Source organism: Dendrobates tinctorius, unplaced genomic scaffold (genome assembly GCF_039654945.1).
Source record: "Dendrobates tinctorius isolate UK_male_01 unplaced genomic scaffold, ASM3965494v1 ptg000265l, whole genome shotgun sequence".
Classification (NCBI taxonomy): domain Eukaryota; kingdom Metazoa; phylum Chordata; class Amphibia; order Anura; family Dendrobatidae; genus Dendrobates; species Dendrobates tinctorius.
In genome coordinates this window covers 5453560-5475509 of record NW_027361932.1, presented here as the reverse complement: position 1 = coordinate 5475509, position 21950 = coordinate 5453560, and the positions used below count along the sequence as shown (strand labels likewise).

Below are 21950 nucleotides of genomic sequence, written 5' to 3'. Positions count from 1 at the left end.
AGATGATGCCCTACCGAGCTGTACCACGCTATGACCTACCCAGTTGGCACTTCTTTTCTCGAAAAGCCATCCCTGCCCTCCACCGGCATGTGAAAGACCGCATTGTCCATGCTCTAAAACAGTCAGTAAGTGGAAAGGTGCATCTCACAACAGATGCAAGGCCAGGGCCATTACGTGTCCATCACTGCGCACTGGGTTAATGTGGTGGATGCAGGCTCCACAGGGGACAGCGGCGGTGGATCAGTGCTGCCTAGCCCACGGTATAGGAAACAGTTGGCTGTAGGCTTTCGACCCTCCTCCTCCATAAACGAAAGCTCGTCCACAGAGCGCAGTTGCACGAGCACTCCATCCACAGCTGGCAGTGTTGCACACGAGGTGTCCCACTATCGAAGAGCTTGTGGTAAGCGTCAGCAGGCTGTGTTAAAGATGATGTCTTTGGGTGACAACAGACACCGCGGAGGTACTGGCCGACTACTTGCAGCGACAAACTGAGTCATGGCTGTGCACTCTACATCTTGAGCCAAGCAAGGTAGTCAGTGATAACGGCCGTAATTTTGTGGCAGCCATAGCCCATGCAAAACTCACACACACAAATTTCCTGGCTCACACTTTGAACCTGGTGGTGCAGTGCTTCCTTAATAATTATCCGGAGTTAACATCACTGCTCCATAAGGTGCAAAGACTGCTCGCACATCCGTCGCTCAGCCGTACACTCCAGTCGTATGCAGAAGCTGCAGCGATTGCTCCACCTCCCCAAGCACCGCCTAATCACAGACGTTGCAACAAGGTGGAACTCCACCCTGCACTTGGTTGAGAGGCTGTTCGAAAAGAGGCAGGCTGTAATGCATTTGTGGGAGGATACACGGGCAGGCAGTTTGAGGGAAGACATGGAATTGTCGGGTGTGCAGTGGTCAAAGCTGAAAGACCTCTGTAAAGTCCTTCAGTATTTTGAGGAATGCACACGTCTGGTAAGCGCAGACGACGCCATCATAAACATGAGCATCCCACTTATGCATCTGCTCATGCAAAGTTTGACGCACATTAAGGATCTGGCGTCTTCAGCAGAGGAGGAATAACAGGAGGAGGGAAGCTGTTATGAATGAGTCACCGGAGGAGGAAAAAAAAAATGCAAGCTAAGTCCAGAAAACCGGAGAGGTTGGTAGCTAGCGGATTGCAGACCCCTGATCCTATTCACAACTAACAGTAGCCGTGGAGCGTTCCTACGGTGGTCCTAGATGCCTCTTCACAGCCGGAGAACTAAATAAGCCTAAAGAAAGAAAGGGGAAATCTGAACTGCCCCAGAGCAGACCCCAAAGCAATAGACAGCCCCCAACATGTATTGTCGGTGAAAACAGATGAAAACACAAACACAGACAGAAAGACAGGCAGAGCAAACGATGGGGCCCAACTAACTAAATAGGAAAGGACAGAAAAGATGCTGGCTGCAATCCGCAAAAACCCTACCAAAAATGTCCCAACACGTCTGATAGGAAAAACGGCCCTGAAGTCACTAGACTTCAAAATCCCTATATCAGCACTCTAGGGAGATTCTGGATGTCCAATCGCAATCCACCTGTTAAAGTGACAGGTTTCTCCCATCCAAATCAGTTTCACCACCTCCTTTCACCAGCAGAGGGAGTTCATCGGACATCAAAGGTGAACGAGAAAATGAGCTCACAACAGGAAGCCTTGCTGACAGTCAGCCATTGTCTAGTCAGGGAACTGTCCTGGAGGAGGAGGATGAGGGGGATGATTATTTTGGGCAGGAGGATGCTTCTCAGGGGGCAAGAGAAAATGTTGGCGTTCGAAGGTCAGGTACAGTGTTTGTGCGTGACTGTAGGGATGTGGATTTGCCAGAAAGTGCTCCTCCATCCAGCAGTGGCAGTGCATTATTGACACCTGGAACTTTGGCCCACATGTGCGATTATGCCTTGCAGATCCTACAAAGGGACCCCCGCATTGCCAAAATGATGAGGGATGACGACTACTGGCTGGCCAGCATCCTCGATCCACGCTACAAAGGCAAATTACACAACATCATGCCACAGGAGAACCTAGAGATAATATTGGCTAACAAACAAGCAACTCTGGTAAACCGTGTGTTTGAGGCTTTCTCAGCACACAGCAGCAGTGCTGGTTCTCCCACGAGCCATAGTGGGCACAATGGAAGAGGTGTTCGTGGTGCACACAGCCGAAGTGGCGTTGGAGACAGGGGTTTAATGACCATGTTGTGGAATGACTTCTCAAGTACCACTCGCACGACTGCTAATACTGCATTGATTAAAAGTCACAGGAGACAGCAGTTGTCAACTATGGTTACAAACTACTTCTCCCATATCGATGTTCTCCCTCACAGGTCATTCCCCTTTGACTATTGGGCCTCTAAACTGGACACCTGGCCTGAATTGGCACACTATGCCTTACAGGAGCTCGCTTGCCCTGCTGTTAGTGTGTTATCTGAAAGAGTCTTCAGTGCTGCTGGATCAATCCTGACAGAAAAAAGGACCCGTCTGTCAACCCAAAATGTTGATGATCTAACCTTCATTAAAGTGAACCATGCATGGGTTTCAAAGGATTTTGTCCCACCTTCCCCTGATGACACATAGGTTGCCAGAAAACTGCCTCGCTTTTGTCCTCCTCTTCCTCGGACTTGCCCAATTCCGCCATTTGCAGCAGCTGAATGTCCAGCCTACACATCAACATATGCCATTTGGGCTGCACCCGGGCAAGTGCCGTTGCTCCGAACAGGTGGATGGGCCCGCTGATGGCCGACGGCACTGGCACAGGGCCCCTCATAGTACAATACAGTGTCTGACGGTGGGGGGCCCACTCACCGTCACACACCAGCGTACTATGAGGGGCCCTGTGCCAGTACCTTCGACCACGAGTGTGCCCCCCGTTTGGTCCTGGCCACAGTACTTGCAAGTTGCAATACTTACCTCTCCCTGCTCCACCGCTGTGTAGTCTGGGCAGTTAAATCCTTCACAGGGACGGCTATTAGAAATTTAGTGCATTGATCGATGATGGTTAAGATGTAGCTATGGCCTGCCCTGCTGGCCTCTACCATCAGATCAATGGCTACCATTTGTAATGGACGTCAACTTACAAGCGGATGCAGTGGTGTTTTATGATCACGTTTCACAGTTGTGATAGTCACAGACGTGTGACATTCCTGCCAGCATTTTTCAATGTCTCCTCTCATGCCAATCCAATAGAATCGCCTACGGCCTGTGGCTTCTGTCTTTTGCACTTCAAAATGACCAGACACATCATGATAGGCAGTGAGGACCATGTCTACATCTCTCCCTGTGATCACAATTTGATGGAGATGAGTAACGGTGATGTGATCCACGCTACTGCGATAAAGCAATCCTTTCTTCACAAAGAACCGTTTTCGCTGTCTCCACAGACACAGTAATTGAGGGTCTGCATCGCCTCTGCAATATCTACCGGGAGGTTTTCCCACGATGAGTAATTCCCAAATTTCTGCAAACACTCAACTTTCCGTCTGTACTTGTATCCATGTAGTTTCCAGTAGTGGAAAGTCTGGACTGGCTTACTGAGATTGAAATATAAACAAAGATTTAAAAGTACCACAACACTGTATACTGTTCTACGCTTCAAATTCCTTTCCCTTTTTCTACTTATTAAATTCTGGTGTAGTACATAGTGAGCCTGTGAGTGTCTGTGTCTGACTCTGGAAGTATAGACAGAAATTTACAATTACAACTAGACTGGATACACCTGGAATGTGCTGATACAGTACCTTTGTTAAAAAATTTTTATTATGGTGTCATCCATTGGGAGTGAGCGTGTGTGGTTTACGCCTTCTATATATACAGTGAATCGGAGATACCAATTTTTACCCTATACTCGATACAGCTTGTATCTTGCTATACAGTACCTTTTGTTCGACATTTAGTATTACGGTCAAATCCATACTGTGTAAGCGTCTGAGAGTGACTACGGGACTATGTATACAGAGATTTCAATTGTACCCTATAATATATACTTTCTATCTTGTTATACAGTACCTTTTTACAGCATTTTTTATGGTCAAACCCAGACTGATTGAGCGTCTGAGGGTGACTCCGGAAATATATACCGAGATTTCAGATTTGTCCAACACTGTATACAGCTGTACGCTTCTTATACAGTAACCTTTTATGCTTTTTAGATTCTGGTGTAATCCATAATGAGCCTGTGAACGTCTGTCTGTTACTCCGTAAATATATTTGGAGATTTAAGATTACCCCAACACTGTATACAGCTGTACACTTGTGTTACATTACCCATTTACAGCTTTTCATATTCTTGTGTAATCTATACTGGGCCTGAGAGCGTGTGTGTCTGCCTCCTGAAATATACAGTGGGGAAAAAAAGTATTTAGTCAGTCAGCAATAGTGCAAGTTCCACCACTTAAAAAGATGAGAGGCGTCTGTAATTAACATCATAGGTAGACCTCAACTATGGGAGACAAACTGAGAAAAGAAAATCCAGAAAATCACATTGTCTGTTTTTTTTCATTTTATTTGCATATTATGGTGGAAAATAAGTATTTGGTCAGAAACAAAATTTCATCTCAATACTTTGTGATATATCCTTTGTTGGCAATGACAGAGGTCAAACGTTTTCTGTAACTCTTCACAAGGTTGCCACACACTGTTGTTGGTATGTTGGCCCATTCCTCCATGCAGATCTCCTCTAGAGTAGTGATGTTTTTGGCTTTTCGCTTGGCAACACGGACTTTCAACTCCCTCCAAAGGTTTTCTATAGGGTTGAGATCTGGAGACTGGCTAGGCCACTCCAGGACCTTGAAATGCTTCTTACGAAGCCACTCCTTCGTTGCCCTGGCGGTGTGCTTTGGATCATTGTCATGTTGAAAGACCCAGCTACGTTTCATCTTCAATGCCCTTGCTGATGGAAGGAGGTTTGCACTCAAAATCTCACGATACATGGCCCCATTCATTCTTTCATGTACCCGGATCAGTCGTCCTGGCCCCTTTGCAGAGAAACAGCCCCAAAGCATGATGTTTCCACCACCATGCTTTACAGTAGGTGTGGTGTTTGATGGATGCAACTCAGTATTCTTTTTCCTCCAAACACGACAAGTTGTGTTTCTACCAAACAGTTCCAGTTTGGTTTCATCAGACCATAGGACATTCTCCCAAAACTCCTCTGGATCATCCAAATGCTCTCTAGCAAACTTCAGACGGGCCCGGACATGTACAGGCTTAAGCAGTGGGACACGTCTGGCACTGCAGGATCTGAGTCCATGGTGGCGTAGTGTGTTACTTATGGTAGGCCTTGTTACATTGGTCCCAGCTCTCTGCAGTTCATTCACTAGGTCCCCCCGCGTGGTTCTGGGATTTTTGCTCACCGTTCTTGTGATCATTCTGACCCCACGGGGTGGGATTTCGCGTGGAGCACCAGATCGAGGGAGATTATCAGTGGTCTTGTATGTCTTCCATTTTTCTAATTATTGCTCCCACAGTTGATTTCTTCACTCCAAGCTGGTTGGCTATTGCAGATTCAGTCTTCCCAGCCTGGTGCAGGGCTACAATTTTGTTTCTGGTGTCCTTTGACAGCTCTTTGGTCTTCACCATAGTGGAGTTTGGAGTCAGACTGTTTGAGGGTGTGCACAGGTGTCTTTTTATACTGATAACAAGTTTAAACAGGTGCCATTACTACAGGTAATGAGTGGAGGAAAGAGGAGACTCTTAAAGAAGAAGTTACAGGTCTGTGAGAGCCAGAAATCTTGATTGCTTGTTTCTGACCAAATACTTATTTTCCACCATAATATGCAAATAAAATGAAAAAAAAAAACAGACAATGTGATTTTCTGGATTTTTTTTTCTCAGTTTGTCTCCCATAGTTGAGGTCTACCTATGATGTAAATTACAGACGCCTCTCATCTTTTTAAGTGGTGGAACTTGCACTATTGCTGACTGACTAAATACTTTTTTTCCCCACTGTATACAGAGATTCATAATGTTTACACTATACTATATATACCTTGTATCTGGTGATACTGTACCCTTTTTCAACTTTTTATTTTATTGGGTAATCCATACTGAGCCTGTGAGCATCTGTGTATGACTCATGAAATATATACAGAGATTTACTATTATCCCTAGACTGTATAGAGCTGTACACTTCTGATACAGTACCATATATCTGCTGGTATTTTGGGTCCATTTTCCAAAACATGAAGTATGGTGGAAGAGGACGTGGGCGTGGGGGGCCACCTGGTACTGATGATGGTGGTGCATCTTCTGGTAGTGCCAAAAAAACACAATAGCTGCTAAGGCAGGAGGTCTTGAGCCTGCATCATGGTGTAGCTCTGGAAGGCCTGTAAGGCTCCCTTTTCTGGGAGTAGGTAGACTGCTTTTAAAGCCAGAGCATCAGGAACTGTTTTTGGCTTACATTGCTGAAACAGCCTCCAGCTCTATCGCCTCCTCTTCTGAAGTTTAAAAAAATGCAAGCACTGAGTCGTCAGTGCAGGCTTCTGGTCAGGAGCAACCCCTTTCCTTGTGTCCTTCACCCACACCAAAAGTGAAGAATGCAGCAGCACACACTTCAGATTACTCCATGGAGCTATTTTCACATACCATGCCTGGGTTAATTAAAAATGGGGCCCATCATATACTGGAGCATTCCAGATGGGGGACTTCCGACACTGGAGCAGCATTTACAGGGCTCATTATACACTGGAGCATTAGAAATGGAGCCCATTATATATGGAGCATTATTTGGGCCCATAAGACAATGGAGCATCATCCATGGGGACCATCATATACTGTAGCATTATGTGAAGCTCATCATATACTGTATGGAACATTATATGTGACCAATTATTCTGTATGGAGAAATATATGGGGCTCATTTTTCTGTATGGCACACAATGTGGTGGCCATTATACTGTTTGGAGTAATATACTGTCCTTTTTTTGAGCTATTGTACAATTTAAAATAGATCAGTCATGTCATGTAAGCAGTGAAGTATTTGTCATTGTACTATACCTATATTTCTGTGCCGTATCGGAGCATCATGAGTTGTGGTATGTGTTAAAGGGGCGCACTGACACTCTTTGGCCCATGGCACACGAAAACCTGGAGCCAGCCCTACCCCCCCCCACAACTTTAGCCAAATAACCACCAGTTTTCAATGCGTAACTATTATTATGAAGTAAATAAAGGTTGACAAGCTTCAGTAGTAAGAATTGATGTTTTTGGCATTGAAATGGGCACTGTAGGTGTGTTTACTGTCCTCCACTCCCTGCCGACTTTGCTTCCCCATTGACTTGCATTGGGTTTCGTGTTTCAGTCGGCCTCCGACTTTTCCCTATAGTTGGCCGATTTCGTTCGACCGGACTTTTGCAAAAGTCGGGTTTCATGAAACCCGACTCGACCCTAAAAAAGGCAAAGTCGCTCATCTCTATTCAAGACAGATTGAAGAGGGGAGAGTTTGGTAAGATGGAGGCCAATTAGTAGAGAGTTACAATAGTACAACTTTAGTCCTTTTAGAGATCATTTCATCTTCAACTTGCTTAGCTGTTCACAATAATAGTAATTTTGACCAGGAATGCCCAAACTTTTACATGCCATGGTAGTAGGTAGATGCTCACATTGGCTTGTGTTTTGCACATTGCATGCTTAGGTACGTTACAACTCAGTAGGAACAGAATTCTCTGGTAACTTGTTGGTATCTTTCAGAATTTCTTTGTACTAGAGCCAATTTTTCACTTGCAGTTACTAGTATATCTTTTTAAAGACATTCTTCATATTGTACATATTAACCAGATGCCTTTTTCTACGTTTTTGCCAACTAAAGTTTTATTATTACATAAAAGAAGAATGTTCTTAAAATAAATGGCCACAACTTCACCTCAACATGAATGCTCTGATGTTGATGATTGTTCATATACGGCATGTGCAAGAAAACTTTTTTTTTTCATTGTATTAGACGATCGCATGTTTTCAGAACCTTTGTCAGGCCTGTGCTTGACTATTCTGATATGTATGAAGACAAGTAGCACAATGTGCAGTGTATTAATGGCTGTGGGGTTCGTAAGGTGAACATCATCAAATCTGAATAAAACGGCAAGGGGTCATGGGATTTTAACTCTGCTACTCTCCTTTGATCGGATCTCTTACCTAATAGTGTTTGTGTCCAGAACACAAGACCTCCATGTGCCTAGAAAGTTATGGCTACTGCTGCCTCCTGTGACGTTTAACTATGAAATATAAAATATAAAGTCGGAAAAATACAGAAATACACATGCCTAAAAAACACGGGCATAGTCAGCAATGCAATATCAGAGCCAAACAGTAATTTAAATATTCGAATGCAGAAATGTTTTCTACAATAGAAATATATTGTCTAATATGATGCAAACAATTATATATAAAAAGTAGTTCTCTCTCTGTTCATACTGCTACCTTAGATAGACATTGCTGTGAATCTACAGGAGAAGCTCCTACTTGATAAGACCCTGCAGAAGGAGTGGGACATTTGCACACCTATGCAATGTTTCGGGAGTGAACTTCTGTTTTAAGAAAGGGGAGTTTACCTCCGAAACGTTGCATAGCTGTGCAGGTGTCTTGTTCCTCCTTGCAGTGTCTCAGCAAGTAAACTCCTGTGGATTCACAACAATGTCTATCTTATGTAGCAGTAGGTGCCAAAAGTGAACTACTTTTTGTGTGTATTTTTGCTAGATGCAAATTATATTTTTTAAATCCACATAATATGGGAAATATCTGGACAAAAATTTAAAATTAACCTATAGCCCCTAATAAAGCGCGATACAATAGTGAAGTAATTCCACGTCAAGTTAAATCCATGAATTTCCCTCCTTCCAATCAACTTGTTCAATAGAATGTAATACATCCTTAGTCTCCTTCTATATGATCGGGCCTGGGGGGTGTCAAGGGCCCGGCAGGTCAGACCATGATATCTCCCCACCGTCCCGATTCTCGCGGGACAGTCCCGTTTTTGGACCCCCCCCCCACGTCCCATCCAGGAGTCTATTCTTCTCGCACTGCACTGAGCATCCTTGCCCTCCCAGATAGACCCCCGCAGCCTGCAATGACATCCTAAGCTGTTCTGTGGCTGTGTGCACAGGACCTGTGATGATGTCACAGGAGCGGAGGAGTCAGGGGTCACATGATCAGGGGCCTCCATGTCTGCACTCTGCAGGACTCTGCTGTGCTGGTTGTCATGGTGCTGGATGAGGTAAAGTTTGTGTGGGGTCAGGAGGGGTTTACAGTGCGGAGTCGAGCCGTGTGCGCGCGCGCGAGGTGTGCGGAGCGGAGTCGAGCCGTGTGCGCGCGCGCGGTGTGCGGAGCGGAGTCGAGCCGTGTGCGCGCGCGCGGTGTGCGGAGCGGAGTCGAGCCGTGTGCGCGCGCGCGGTGTGCGGAGCGGAGTCGAGCCGTGTGCGCGCGCGCGGTGTGCGGAGCGGAGTCGAGCCGTGTGCGCGCGCGCGGTGTGCGGAGCGGAGTCGAGCCGTGTGCGCGCGCGCGGTGTGCGGAGCGGAGTCGAGCCGTGTGCGCGCGCGCGGTGTGCGGAGCGGAGTCGAGCCGTGTGCGCGCGCGCGGTGTGCGGAGCGGAGTCGAGCCGTGTGCGCGCGGTGTGCGGAGCGGAGTCGAGCCGTGTGCGCGCGCGCGGTGTGCGGAGCGGAGTCGAGCCGTGTGCGCGCGCGCGGTGTGCGGAGCGGAGTCGAGCCGTGTGCGCGCGCGCGGTGTGCGGAGCGGAGTCGAGCCGTGTGCGCGCGCGCGGTGTGCGGAGCGGAGTCGAGCCGTGTGCGCGCGCGCGGTGTGCGGAGCGGAGTCGAGCCGTGTGCGTGCGCGCGCGCCGTGTGCGGAGCGGAGTCGAGCCGTGTGCGTGCGCGCGCGCCGTGTGCGGAGCGGAGTCGAGCCGTGTGCGCGCGCGCCGTGTGCGGAGCGGAGTCGAGCCGTGTGCGCGCGCGGTGTGCGCAGCGGAGTCGAGCCGTGTGCGCGCGGAGCGGAGTCGAGCCGTGTGCGCGCGGAGCGGAGTCGAGCCGTGTGCGCGCGGAGCGGAGTCGAGCCGTGTGCGCGCGGAGCGGAGTCGAGCCGTGTGCGCGCGGAGCGGAGTCGAGCCGTGTGCGCGCGAGGTGAGCGGAGCCGAGCCGTGTGCGCGCGAGGTGAGCGGAGCCGTGTAAAAAGAAATCTAACTATTCACACAGATTCTCATTTAAAGAACCAAATCCCATCACGATTAGGTGGTGGGAATAGTTTTTTATGAAGTTAGGAAGGAAATGAAAAATGGGCATTGTAAGATGCTCAATGTATAAATAATAATCCTTTTGATAACGACGGGCCATCATTCAGCAATTTTTTTACAGTAGGTCACATTGAAAAGATTTTGTAAGATCATTCATTCATCTTGTCAGTGTTACATTAAATTGATGCAGCTTATAATAAAACATAAGGAAGCAATGCTGTCAGAAATCAAAATAGACCTAAATACCCCCCCCTCAGGATCCTTTACAAGGTTCATGTCTGTAAGGCTACGTACACACGTGCGGACTTTACGCGGATTTTCCCAGGCAATTCTGTAACTTCCTGGTGCGGGAAATCCGCATGCGTAGTTCCCATGAAAAACTAGCGTTTTACAAGCGTAATTAGCTTGCAGAATACTAGCGTTTTACAAGCGATCTGTAGCATCGCTGGGAAAACTGATTGACAGGTTGGTCACACTCGTCAAATATAGTGATTGACAAGTGTGACCAACTTTTTACTATTGTGGCTGCCTATGCAGCATCAGTAGTAAAAAAGATATCATGTTTAAAAATAAAAAAAAATAATAAAAAATCATGATATTCTCACCTTCCGGCGTCGCACGCAGCGTCCACAAGCCTCAGCGATGCTCCCGGCAAGTCCCATTCCCATTGATGCCTTGCGAGACCGCTACGTCATCACAGGTCATTGTCGCAAGGCATCACTGGAAATGGGACTTGTCGGGAGCATCGCTGAGGCCTGGGAAGGCTGCGGGGGCTGCCGAAAGGTGAGAATAACACGATTTTTTATTTTAATTCTTTTTTTAAAAGAGATATGGTACCCAGGGCCTGGAGAACACTCTCTTCCAGACCTAATGCGAGTTGGGAATGAGCCTTCCTAGAAACGTGACAAGGTGAAATAGGGCTTGTGTACTTCACAGTCCATCTTTGATTATTTGACTGGTTTAAAGACTCTGTCTATTGTATAAAGCATATTATGTGACTTCTCAAGATTTTTTACTTGTGGTTTTTAGATTATTATTTTTCTTATAGGTGTATTTTGATTGTGGAGCTGTACTAAACCCAGAAGACAGAGATCTTATTTTATCGCCAGGATTTCCCAACAACTACCTCCCTAGCTCTCACTGTCTGTGGCAGATCTTTGTTCCTGCAGGTTCTGCTGTTGGGCTGGAAATTTTGGATTTTGATGTATTTGATAGCTCTGTGAATGAGGAATCTGCAGCTAGCTATTCCATTCCTGAATTTCCCAAATTCATCTCTAGCGCTGAGTACGAGAGAGAGCGAAAAAACCCTTCTACAGAAAATGATTTATCAAATGACTTGGAAATAGGGCTAACTGAAGAAAAGGTTGTTTCTAAAAGTCAGTCCAGCAACCAGGTGTCCACAGAAACCTGGTCCAAAAGTGATGGAGGCTATAAACCGTTGACAGACTTACAAAATCCAAACCTTTTCAGTAAAATGTCGAGCACAGTTTCTGCAGACACGACAAATGAAAGCCGGACTGAAGAAATCAACAAATCTATGCATCTTCTAGAAGCAGTCACTAATGGAATGGAAACAGTTCCCTTTGAACAGGTGAGTGAAGGTGCACCATCATTAAGAATTGGAACGGACCCCTTCACTACACCACCTCCAGTACCGGAAATGTGTCCTCTTGATGTCCTCTATATCACTGACCTGGTCACTTACTCTTCTCGGTTTTGTGGATCCATTTCTCCCATAAATAAAAGTCTTGCCTTTGGGTCTCCTGATGAAATGATCGAGGTGATTTTGGAGCTTATTACAACCACTAACCGTGGCCGTGGCTTTGCAATCCTCTTATCTTACCATAACCAGTCTTTGATGACCACTATGGGTGCTCAGGAAAGACGGGGCAGGGAAGGTGTAGTGCTGTTTGCTGTGATTGCTGTTTCCATCACATTTGCTTTGAGCCTTCTGCTGGTACTTTGCTTGACATATAGGTAAGAGTCTTTCTATACTGTTTTTACAACTTAAAATTGTTTATACCGTATATATTTTTGATATGAAATCCCATGAGTAGATATTAATACTAGTAAGTCATGTATTGCCTTGGCACTAACGAATTCACTGACTACCATGTAACAACTAATATTTATGATTTAACAATGTACAAAAGCATAAATGTTAGTCTGTTTTAATGAAGGATTCATTCTTTTAGGATTTGTCTCTTGATAAGCGCTTAATAATGGGCCCCAAAGATCTGCATAAAGTAATAAAATCTATACTCTGTTCCCAGACTGGGTCCCTTCCAGTCTATGGACATAAACAATATCACATGACTGCTGCAGCCAATCAGCAGCTGCCTTCACATGTTTCAGGGGACGAACAGTGTTTTTTTTCTGCTCAGACACTGGGCTGAAAGTGGTGGAGCTGCTCTATTCAGGAATTAAGGATGCTTTTTTTTTTTAAATATACCAACTCTTGTGACAGACATCTGACTGGGATGATTTAGCGAATCCTGCTTTGAGCAGGGGGTTGGACCAGATGGCCCAGGAGGTCCCTTCCAACTCTACGATTCTATGATTCTAAGAGTTTGTCCAGTAGTGGAAACCCCCTTTAATTATATTACAGCCCTCTACAAGTTTAATTTGCGCAGAACCATAACGTCACTCATACACGTGTAGGGGTCTTTACTGTACACCTCAGACTTAACATTATTTGTTTTACTCCGATACTGTGCAAAAAAAAAAAATGGTGCTCCAATAGATGCCACATGTACACAGGTAATCTCCCCTCAAGACGCAGATGATGTACATGCAGCACTCGAAAAAGTATTGTACGCTGGCACAAGGCGCTCAAGTTGGCACATTGATGCTCTGTTTTTTTAGATTGGCCCACGCAACAGTGTCCGTTTACAAATTGGCCATTCGTGTAATTGGGTAATTGAAGGAATTGAGCAGCTGCCTGTCTGTTAAATCAGAAAGCTGGATGAAATTATACCCTTTTGTGTGTCAATAGTCAGTCCTATTATCATGCCCCCGTTTATTCCAAATACGTGACCCAATCACTGGACAATGAACCTTGTCCAAGTTGGCTACACGTTATAGGCCAAGAGTAAGCACTCCATGACGGTGGAAAATGATGAGATTTAATGTCATACTCCAGAACATTTGTAGAATAGATGATGAGCTCACTAAAATGCATTTTAAAAATCTAGACATTTGTTACCAATAATAGACTATTTTGTTAAGTGTGTTAGGCCTCTTCACACGTCCGTATAAAACATGTACCAGTGTCATCCGTCATCGGTGTGTCTTTTTTTTTTTTTGTGTCATCAGTGTTTTATTCTGTATGTACAATGGATTCGGAAAGTATTCAGAACATTAAGTTTTTCACTCTGTTTCATTGCAGCCATTTGGTAAATGCAAAAAAGTTCATTTTTTTTTCTCATTAATGTACACTCCACACCCCATCTTAAGTGAAAAAAAAAACCTCAGAAATGTAGAAATTTTTGCAAATTTATTAAAAAAGAACTGAAATATCCCATGGTCATAAGTATTCAGACCCTTTGCTCAGTATTGAGTAGAAGCTCCCTTTTTGAGCTAGTACAGCCATGAGTCGTCTTGGGAATGATGCAACAAGTTTTTCACACCTGGATTTGGGGATCCTCTGCCATTCTTCCTTGCAGATCCTCTCCAGTTCCGTCAAGTTGGATGGTGAATGTTGGTGAACAGCCATTTTCAGGTCTCTCCAGAGATGTTCACTTGGGTTTAGGCCAGGGCTTTTGCTGAGCCAGTTTAGAATGGTCAGAGTTGTTCTGAAGCCACTCCTTTGTTATTTCAGCTGTGTGCTTAAGGTCATTGTCTTGTTGGAAGGTGAACCATTGGCCAAGTCTGAGGTCCAGAGCACTCTGGAAGAGGTTTTCATCCAAGATATCTCTGTACTTGGCCACATTCGTGTTCAATTGCAACCAGTCCTCCTGTCCCTGCAGCTGAAAAACACCCCCATAGCATGATGCTGCCACCACCATGTTACACTGTTAGGAATGTATTGGGCAGGTGATGAGCAATGCCTGGTTTTCTCCACACATACCGCTTAAAATTATCACCAAAAATGTTCTATCTTTGTCTCATCAAACCAAAGAATCTTATTTCTCATAGTCTGGGAGTCCTTCATGTGTTTATTTTTTAGCAAACTCTATGCGGGCTTTCATATTTCTGGCACTGAGGAGAGGCTTCCGTTGGGCCATTCTGCCATAAAGGCCCGACTGGTGGAGGGCTGCAATGATGGTTGACTTTGTGGAACTTTCTCCCATCTCCCTACTGCATATGTGGAGCTCAGTCACAGTGATCTTGGGGTTCTTCTTTACCTCTCTCACCAAGGCTCTGCTCCCTAGATTGCTCAGTTTGGCTGGACGGCCAGGTCTAGGAAGACTTCTGGGGGTCCCAAACTTCATCCATTTAAAGATTATGGAGGCCACTGTGCTCTTAAGAACCTTGAGTACTGCAGAAATTTTTTTGCAACCTTGGCCAGATGTGTGCCTTGCCACAATTCTGTCTGAGTTCCTTGGCCAGTTCCTTTTGACCTCATTATTCTCATTTGGTCTGACATGCACTGTGAGCTGTGAGGTCTTATATAAACAGGATTTGATTTGTAAAGGCACACACCTATCAGTTTAATTAAATACAGCTGGACTCCAATGAAGGAGTAGAACCATCTCAAGGAGGATCACAAGGAAATGGACAGCATGTGACTTAAATATAAATGTCTGAGCAAAGGGTCTGAATACTTATGACCATGTGATATTTCAGTTTTTCTTTTTTAATAATTTTTCAAAAAATTTTATATTTCTTGTTTTTATCAGTCAAGATGGGGTGCTGTTGTGAGTTCATTTTCCCCTTCACCGTCGATGTCTGATGAACTCCCTCTTCTGATGAAGGAAGGTAGTGAGGCTGATTACCAAACACCTGATCTGGTAGATGATGACTGGGTAACAGGAAATTCTGACTGGATATAAGGCAGCCGGCGCCCTTCTGAGTCGCTGGTGATTTCTCTGCTGGATTCTTGGAGACCAGTCTGATTCCTGCTTCCCAAAGATAAGTTTTTGCTCTGCTATTGAACTTATTAGTTTTGCTTTGTTTACCTTGTTTTCTGGAGTTCAGCCATCCCCGGTCGGGGGTGTGCTGAGTTCCATTTTTGTCTCTGATCAGTTTGTATTTTTGCTCTGTCTTCAGAATTTACCTGAGTGCTGATATAGTGTTTTTGAAGTCCTAGTGACTTCAGGGCCTGTTTTTCCTATCAGACGGTTGGGACATTTTTTGGTAGGGTTTTTTACGGATTTCAGACAGCAGCTTTTCTATCCTGTCCTTTTTAGTTAGCTTGGGCCCCATCGTTTGCTCAACCTATCTTTCTATCTGTGTTAGTGTTTTCATCTTGCTTCACCGTCATTATATGTTGGGGGCTGCCTATTGCTTTGGGGTCTGCTCTGGGGCAGTTTAGATTTCCCCTTTCTTTCTTTAGGCCTATTTAGTTCTCCGGCTGTGTTTGAGGGGTCTAGGGCATCGTAGGAACCCCCCACGGCTACTGTTAGTTGTTGTGGATAGGATCAGGGGTCTGCAATCCGATAGCTACCAACCGCTCCGGTTTTCTGGACTTAGCTTGTATTTTTGTTTTTTCCTCCTTCGGTGACTCATTCATAACAGAATCACCAGCCATACCGCAGAACCTAGGGTACTCAATAGCAGGAAAGAATTGTAAAAAAAAAAAAAGTTTGTCAGAATTTTTTTTTTTTTGTGTATATTTTTTCCTCTGTCTCAGGCCGTAGGGGGAATTTTTTTTTTCTTTCTCAATGGAGATGAAGCAATTGTCTGATCGTGTGGAGCAGCTCACTGCTGAAGTGTGGGGAATTTGCGCCTATCTTGCTCATTCACATGTTGCTGAACCAAAGATCCCTACTCCTAATGTGTTTTTTGGGGATCGGTCTAAATTTTTGAATTTTAAGAATAATTGTAAATTATTTTTTGCCTTGAAGCCTAACTCGTCGGGGAGCTCCGCACAGCAGGTTAAAATTGTCATCTCTTTGCTGCGCGGCGATCCCCAGGATTGGGCGTTTTCTTTGAAACCTGATGATCCTATTCTTACTAATGTGAATGCATTTTTTAAAGCCTTGGGGGTGTTGTATGATGAACCTAATGCTATTGATCAGGCTGAAAAGGCCCTGTTGGCATTGAGTCAGGGTCGGGATTCTGCAGAGTTGTACTGTCAAAAATTCCAAAAGTGGGCGGTCCTTACTTCCTGGAATGATGGTTCCTTGGCAGCTCTCTTTCGGAAGGGTTTGTCAGAAACCGTAAAAGATACTATGGTGAGATTTCCTGTTCCCTCTGGTCTTGACAATTCTATGTCATTAGCCATTCAGGTTGATCGGCGTTTGCGTGAACCAAAACCACACGAGAGGAATTGCCACCTGTTGAACAAATGTCTGAACCTATGCAATGTGATAGAGTTTTGTCTGGGGCGCAACGTCAGGAGTTCAGAAGGCGTAATAAGCTGTGTTTCTTCTGTGGTGATGCCTCGCATATTATTTCTGTCTGCCCTAAACAAGAGAAACGTTTTGCACACACATTTGCTGTGGGTGGTGATCAACCTAAGTTTCTTCTGGCAATTACTCTGATCTGCTCCCTGTCCACATTTTCCGCTAAGGCTTTTGTGGATTCGGGAGCAGCTCTGAACCTGATGGACTTGAATTTTGCTAAACGTTGTGGATTTCCTATGACACCTCTGCGGACGCCTATCCCTTTGAGGGGTATTGATGCTACTCCTTTGGCGAAGAATAAACCTCAGTTTTGGACCCAGGTGGTAATGCGGGTCGCCCCAGACCATCAAGAGAATTGCATATTTTTGGTGTTGCATGATACCATTGTTCTGGGGTTTCCCTGGTTGCAAATCCATAATCCAGTTTTGGATTGGAAATCTGTGTCTGTGGTGAGTTGGGGTTGTCGTTGTGCCCTTAGTGATGTTCCTGTTTTCTCCACCTCTCCCCAGTCGCATGATGTTCCTGACTATTTGCCTGATTATTATGATGTATTTAGTGAGAATGAGTCTGCGTCTTTGCCTCCTCATAGGAGTTATGACTGTGCAATTGAGCTGAGCCCTGGGTGTAAATTTCCCAAGGGTCGACTTTTCAATTTATCTGTACCCGAGCACGAGGCTATGCGATCCTATATTAAGGAGTCGTTGGAGAAGGGTCATATTAGACCATCCTCTTCACCCTTAGGTGCTGGGTTTTTTTTCGTGGCTAAGAAAGATGGGTCATTAAGGCCTTGTATTGACTATCGTTCCCTCAACAAAATTACTGTTAAATATCAGTATCCGTTACCCCTGATTTTCCCTTCACCCATGACAGCAACACATGAGAGAGGGATCCGCCCCGCCAGGACAGGAACCTACTGAAATATAAGGGGCGGCACCTCTCCCCCGCTTCAGTTGGGTTCCTGTCCTGGAGCGGGATCCCAGGCTGACAGCGGCGGTGCCTGCCATGGATGAAGACATGGACCCAGGGCCGTCCCGGCGCGGGAAGAGCAGGTCAGCTTACCTGCAGCGCTGGCCGTCGGCGCCTGGAAGCGCAGTCCCCGGGGTTCCTCCAGCAGGCCCCGGGTTCGTGCGGGTGCGGTAAGGCGGCCTCCATTCGGGGCGCTCCTCCGTGCCTCCCTCCCCCTGCGCGCGCGCCCGCTCGCTCCTTCTCCCTGGGACAGGGGAAGCTGGGCGCGACTTCCGGCGCCTGATGTCAGCGGCGCGGTGCAGCTTGGGTATGCGCCGGCTGACGTCACGGACGCGACGGACATGGCGCCTAGTGCGGCGCCGGCCACAAAAGAAGGAAAAAAATGAGAAGAATGGCCGGCGGTCGCAGGGGGGAGGGTCAAAAGGATCGCTCACCGGGGCCTATTTAATGGAGGCAAGGAGCAGAACGGCCGGGCTGTTACAATGTGGTCACAGCAGGAACGCTCACCGTCCCCACTGTCTCTACCCCCGTCGCAGACCTCGGCACGGAAGCACGGTAGCCGTTCGAGCGGTAAGAGCAGCAGCCGTCCGAGCCACAGATCAAATGATTCCTCGAGATCGAGAGAACACAGACCACATGCTCCAGCGCAGCCTTCCAGCCCGGTACCCGATTTTGTGGGTGGTGAGTGGATCTTCGTGAATGTTAGACCATTATTAATAGGGTCCTTTTTGTGGGTTATTTGCTTCCTTAGGTGAAAGGCAAAAAAGCAGGGAGCAAAAGAAATAATAGGGAGTGTGCGATATGCCAGAACCCCCTAGCGAAAGATTGGCAAAAAAACCTTTGCGCTAGCTGTATACAGCAAACAGTGGCGGAGGAAGTGCCGAGCCTAGCAACTCACCTCAGATCTGTCATAAAATCAGAGGTGGAAGGTTCACTTAAATTATTATTAAAGAAAAAGAAAAAAGTAGAAGAATCTCCCCAAGTTCTTCATCAGACTCCTCTTCGTCCGAATATCAGGCTGAGCGCATGTCCTCTTCCTCCTCGGATAGTGACACAGGGGGTAGACCGTGTTTTCCGGTTGAGGATACTGATAGTCTCCTTAAAGCCATTAGGTCAACTATGGGCCTTCAGGAGGAAAAAGCGACCAAATCCCTAGAAGAGGTAATGTTTGGTGGGTTACAGGAAAGGAAGAAACGCACCTTTCCAGTTAATGAAAAAGTCCAGGCGCTCATCGAAAGGGAGTGGAAGAAGCCTGAAAAATCAGGTAGCCTTCCTTCCTCCTCAAAAAGGAGATATCCCTTTGACCCTAAGGATACGGAAATATGGGACAAGGTCCCAAAAATCGATGCGGCGGTATCCAGGTCATCCAAAAGGTCGGCCCTGCCCCTAGAAGACTCAGGAGTACTAAGAGATCCACTAGATAAGAAAGCAGACTCCTACCTAAGGCATGCTTGGGAAGCAACAGCGGGGGGACTAAAACCTGCGATAGCTGGTACCTGTACAGCCCGGTCTTTAATGATCTGGCTACAGCAGCTAGAAGAAAAAATTGCTTCCAAGATGTCTAGGGAGAAAATTTTAGGAGACATGTATCTGCTACACAGAGCAGCCGCCTTTTTAGCCGACACCTCGGCCGATTCCATGAGGTTGACGGCGAGAGCAGCGGGACTATCAAATGCTGCAAGGCGTGCATTATGGCTTAAAGGGTGTCCGGGAGATCTACAATCAAAAGCCAAATTATGCTCCCTTCCATGTGATGGACAATTTCTCTTTGGAAAAAATCTGGACGAAATCCTAGAAAAAGCGGGTGATAAGAAGAAGGGCTTCCCCAGGTTTCAGGGAGATCAAAGAAGACCGCCCTTTTGGAGGGGGAAATTCAATAGAGGCCGGCCTCCGGGAGATCGGAAAAGACGGGAAGACAAGAGGAAGAAAGAGTCTGGATTCATGTTCGGGGAAGCCGCTTCATCCGCAAAAAAGTCCCCTCAATGACGCCGGCATCCCCGTAGGGGGGAGACTGATGCTGTTTGGTCAGGCCTGGGAAAATATATCTTCCAATACTTGGATTTTAAACATCATAAAGGAAGGTTTAAAATTCCCCTTTTTTCAACAGCCAAGAGCATCGTTTGTGGTGACCCCCGTCAGGAAAGGGGTAGAAGAACAGTTGGCCTTAGAGGCAGAGATCCTAAGCCTGCTGGACAAACATGTCCTGATCGAGGTCCCAAGAGGACAGGAAAGAAGGGGTTTCTACTCGCTCCTCTTTCTAATAAAAAAACCGGATCATTCGTTCAGGACGATTATAAACCTGAGAGGCCTCAACCGTTGGATACAGAACCAAACCTTCAAAATGGAGTCAGTGACTTCAGCTATGAGGCTGTTACACCACAACAGTTTCATGGCGGTAGTCGATCTAAAGGATGCTTACTACCACATCCCGATCCATTCAGAATACCAAAAATACTTAAGGGTAGCGCTCTACATTCGGGGCAACCTCAAACATTTTCAGTTCAGAGCCCTTCCATTCGGCATATCCATAGCACCGAGGGTGTTTACAAAAGTAGTTGCAGAGATGACAGCATTCCTCCGCATCCACAACACAATTATAATACCCTACCTAGACGATTTTCTAATTGTGGGCAACTCAGAACGTCACTGCACAGAGCAAGTAGAAAGGGTGATAGAAACCCTACGGAATCTCGGCTGGATGGTGAATGTCAAGAAGTCAAGGCTACAACCCTTACAAAGGCAAATGTTCTTAGGTTTCATCTTGGACTCAAATCAACAAATTTGTCTCTTACCAGATGCCAAGGTGGAAAAGGTAAGGGATATGATCTTGGCAACAATAGATCAACCTCACACGACCCTGAGAGGGGCAATGTCCTTGTTAGGCACTCTGACAGCCTGTATCCCAGCGGTCAGATGGGCACAATTTCATACCCGTCAACTACAAGCAGAGGTCCTATCAGCACAGAAGTCGCTAAAAGGCTGTTTAGAAGGAAGGCTGGAACTTTCCGTAAAAACCAAAGGCTCTCTCAGATGGTGGCTAGACAGAGCAAACCTACTAACAGGGACATCGTGGCAGAAGCCAGTGTCCGACGTGATAATGACAGACGCAAGCTCCTCGGGGTGGGGAGCGCACCTAAGGGGACAGGTAGCCCAGGGACCCTGGGGACACCTAGAGCAAAACGCATCCTCCAACCTAAGAGAGCTACGGGCAGTAAACAGAGCCCTAAGGATATTCATGCCCACTCTAGAAGGCCGCAATGTCCGGATTATGTCGGACAACAGCACAACAGTAGCCTACATCAACCACCAGGGAGGGACAAGGTCACGCTCCCTAATGCTCGAAACCAACGAGATCTTTCACAGGGCAGAGAGACACCTACACTCCCTATCAGCCCTACACATCAGAGGGGTAGAAAACACACAAGCCGATTTCCTAAGCCGCAACAAACTAAAACAGGGGGAATGGACCCTGAATCGGGTAGTGTTCCAAAAGATAGTACATCTTTGGGGAGAGCCAATAATAGACCTCTTTGCTAACAGAAGCAACAGGCAGGTAAAAAGATTCTGTTCACTGAACCCAAAGGAAGAGCCATGGGCAGTGGACGCTTTGCAAATTCCGTGGGATTTCAAGCTAAGTTATGCCTTTCCTCCAGTAGCTCTAATCCCAGTAGTAGTGAAAAAGATAAGGGAAGATCAGGCCAGAGTGATCTTAATAGCCCCGTTCTGGCCAAAAAGGCCATGGTTCTCACTACTACAGATAATGTCCCTCTCAGATCCGTGGGTACTGCCAGAGATTCCAGACCTGCTAGCTCAGGGTCCGGTATTCCACACGCAAGTCAAGGGGTTCCATCTGACGGCGTGGAATTTGAAAGGTCACTTTTAAGTAATAGAGGATTCTCCCCTGGGTTGGTGGCTACACTGATGAAAAGTAGGAAGCCAGTAACAACTAATATATACGGTAGAATATGGAATAAGTTTCTGCAGTTTCTGGGGAAACCATTAGACCAAGAACCCCCGATCAAGACTATCTTAGAGTTCTTACAGGCAGGTCTACAGCTAGGCCTAGCGGTAAATACACTCAAAGTACAAGTTTCAGCGCTAGGCGCTCTATATAATTGTAACATAGTGGCAAACAGATGGATAGCTAGGTTTATTAAATCCTGCCACAGGTCTAGACCAGTCCCATCGCAAAAAATGGCTCCCTGGGATTTAAACCTTGTGTTAGAAGCTCTC

The 21950-nt window shown here is 46.3% G+C and overlaps 1 protein-coding gene across 3 annotated transcripts in view; it reads left to right on the top strand.

Moving 5' to 3' along the window:
* The window catches only part of LOC141069466 (uncharacterized), a 116666-nt gene that overhangs the window by 31651 nt on the left and 63065 nt on the right, over positions 1-21950 (top strand). For 2 of the 3 annotated variants that reach the window (XM_073559026.1, XM_073559028.1), the window contains exon 2: positions 11291-12219. In XM_073559026.1, coding sequence (XP_073415127.1) covers positions 11291-12219 — 929 coding nt within the window. The remainder of the gene's footprint in view (positions 1-11290; positions 12220-21950) is intronic. The other variant, XM_073559029.1, reaches the window with a different exon arrangement.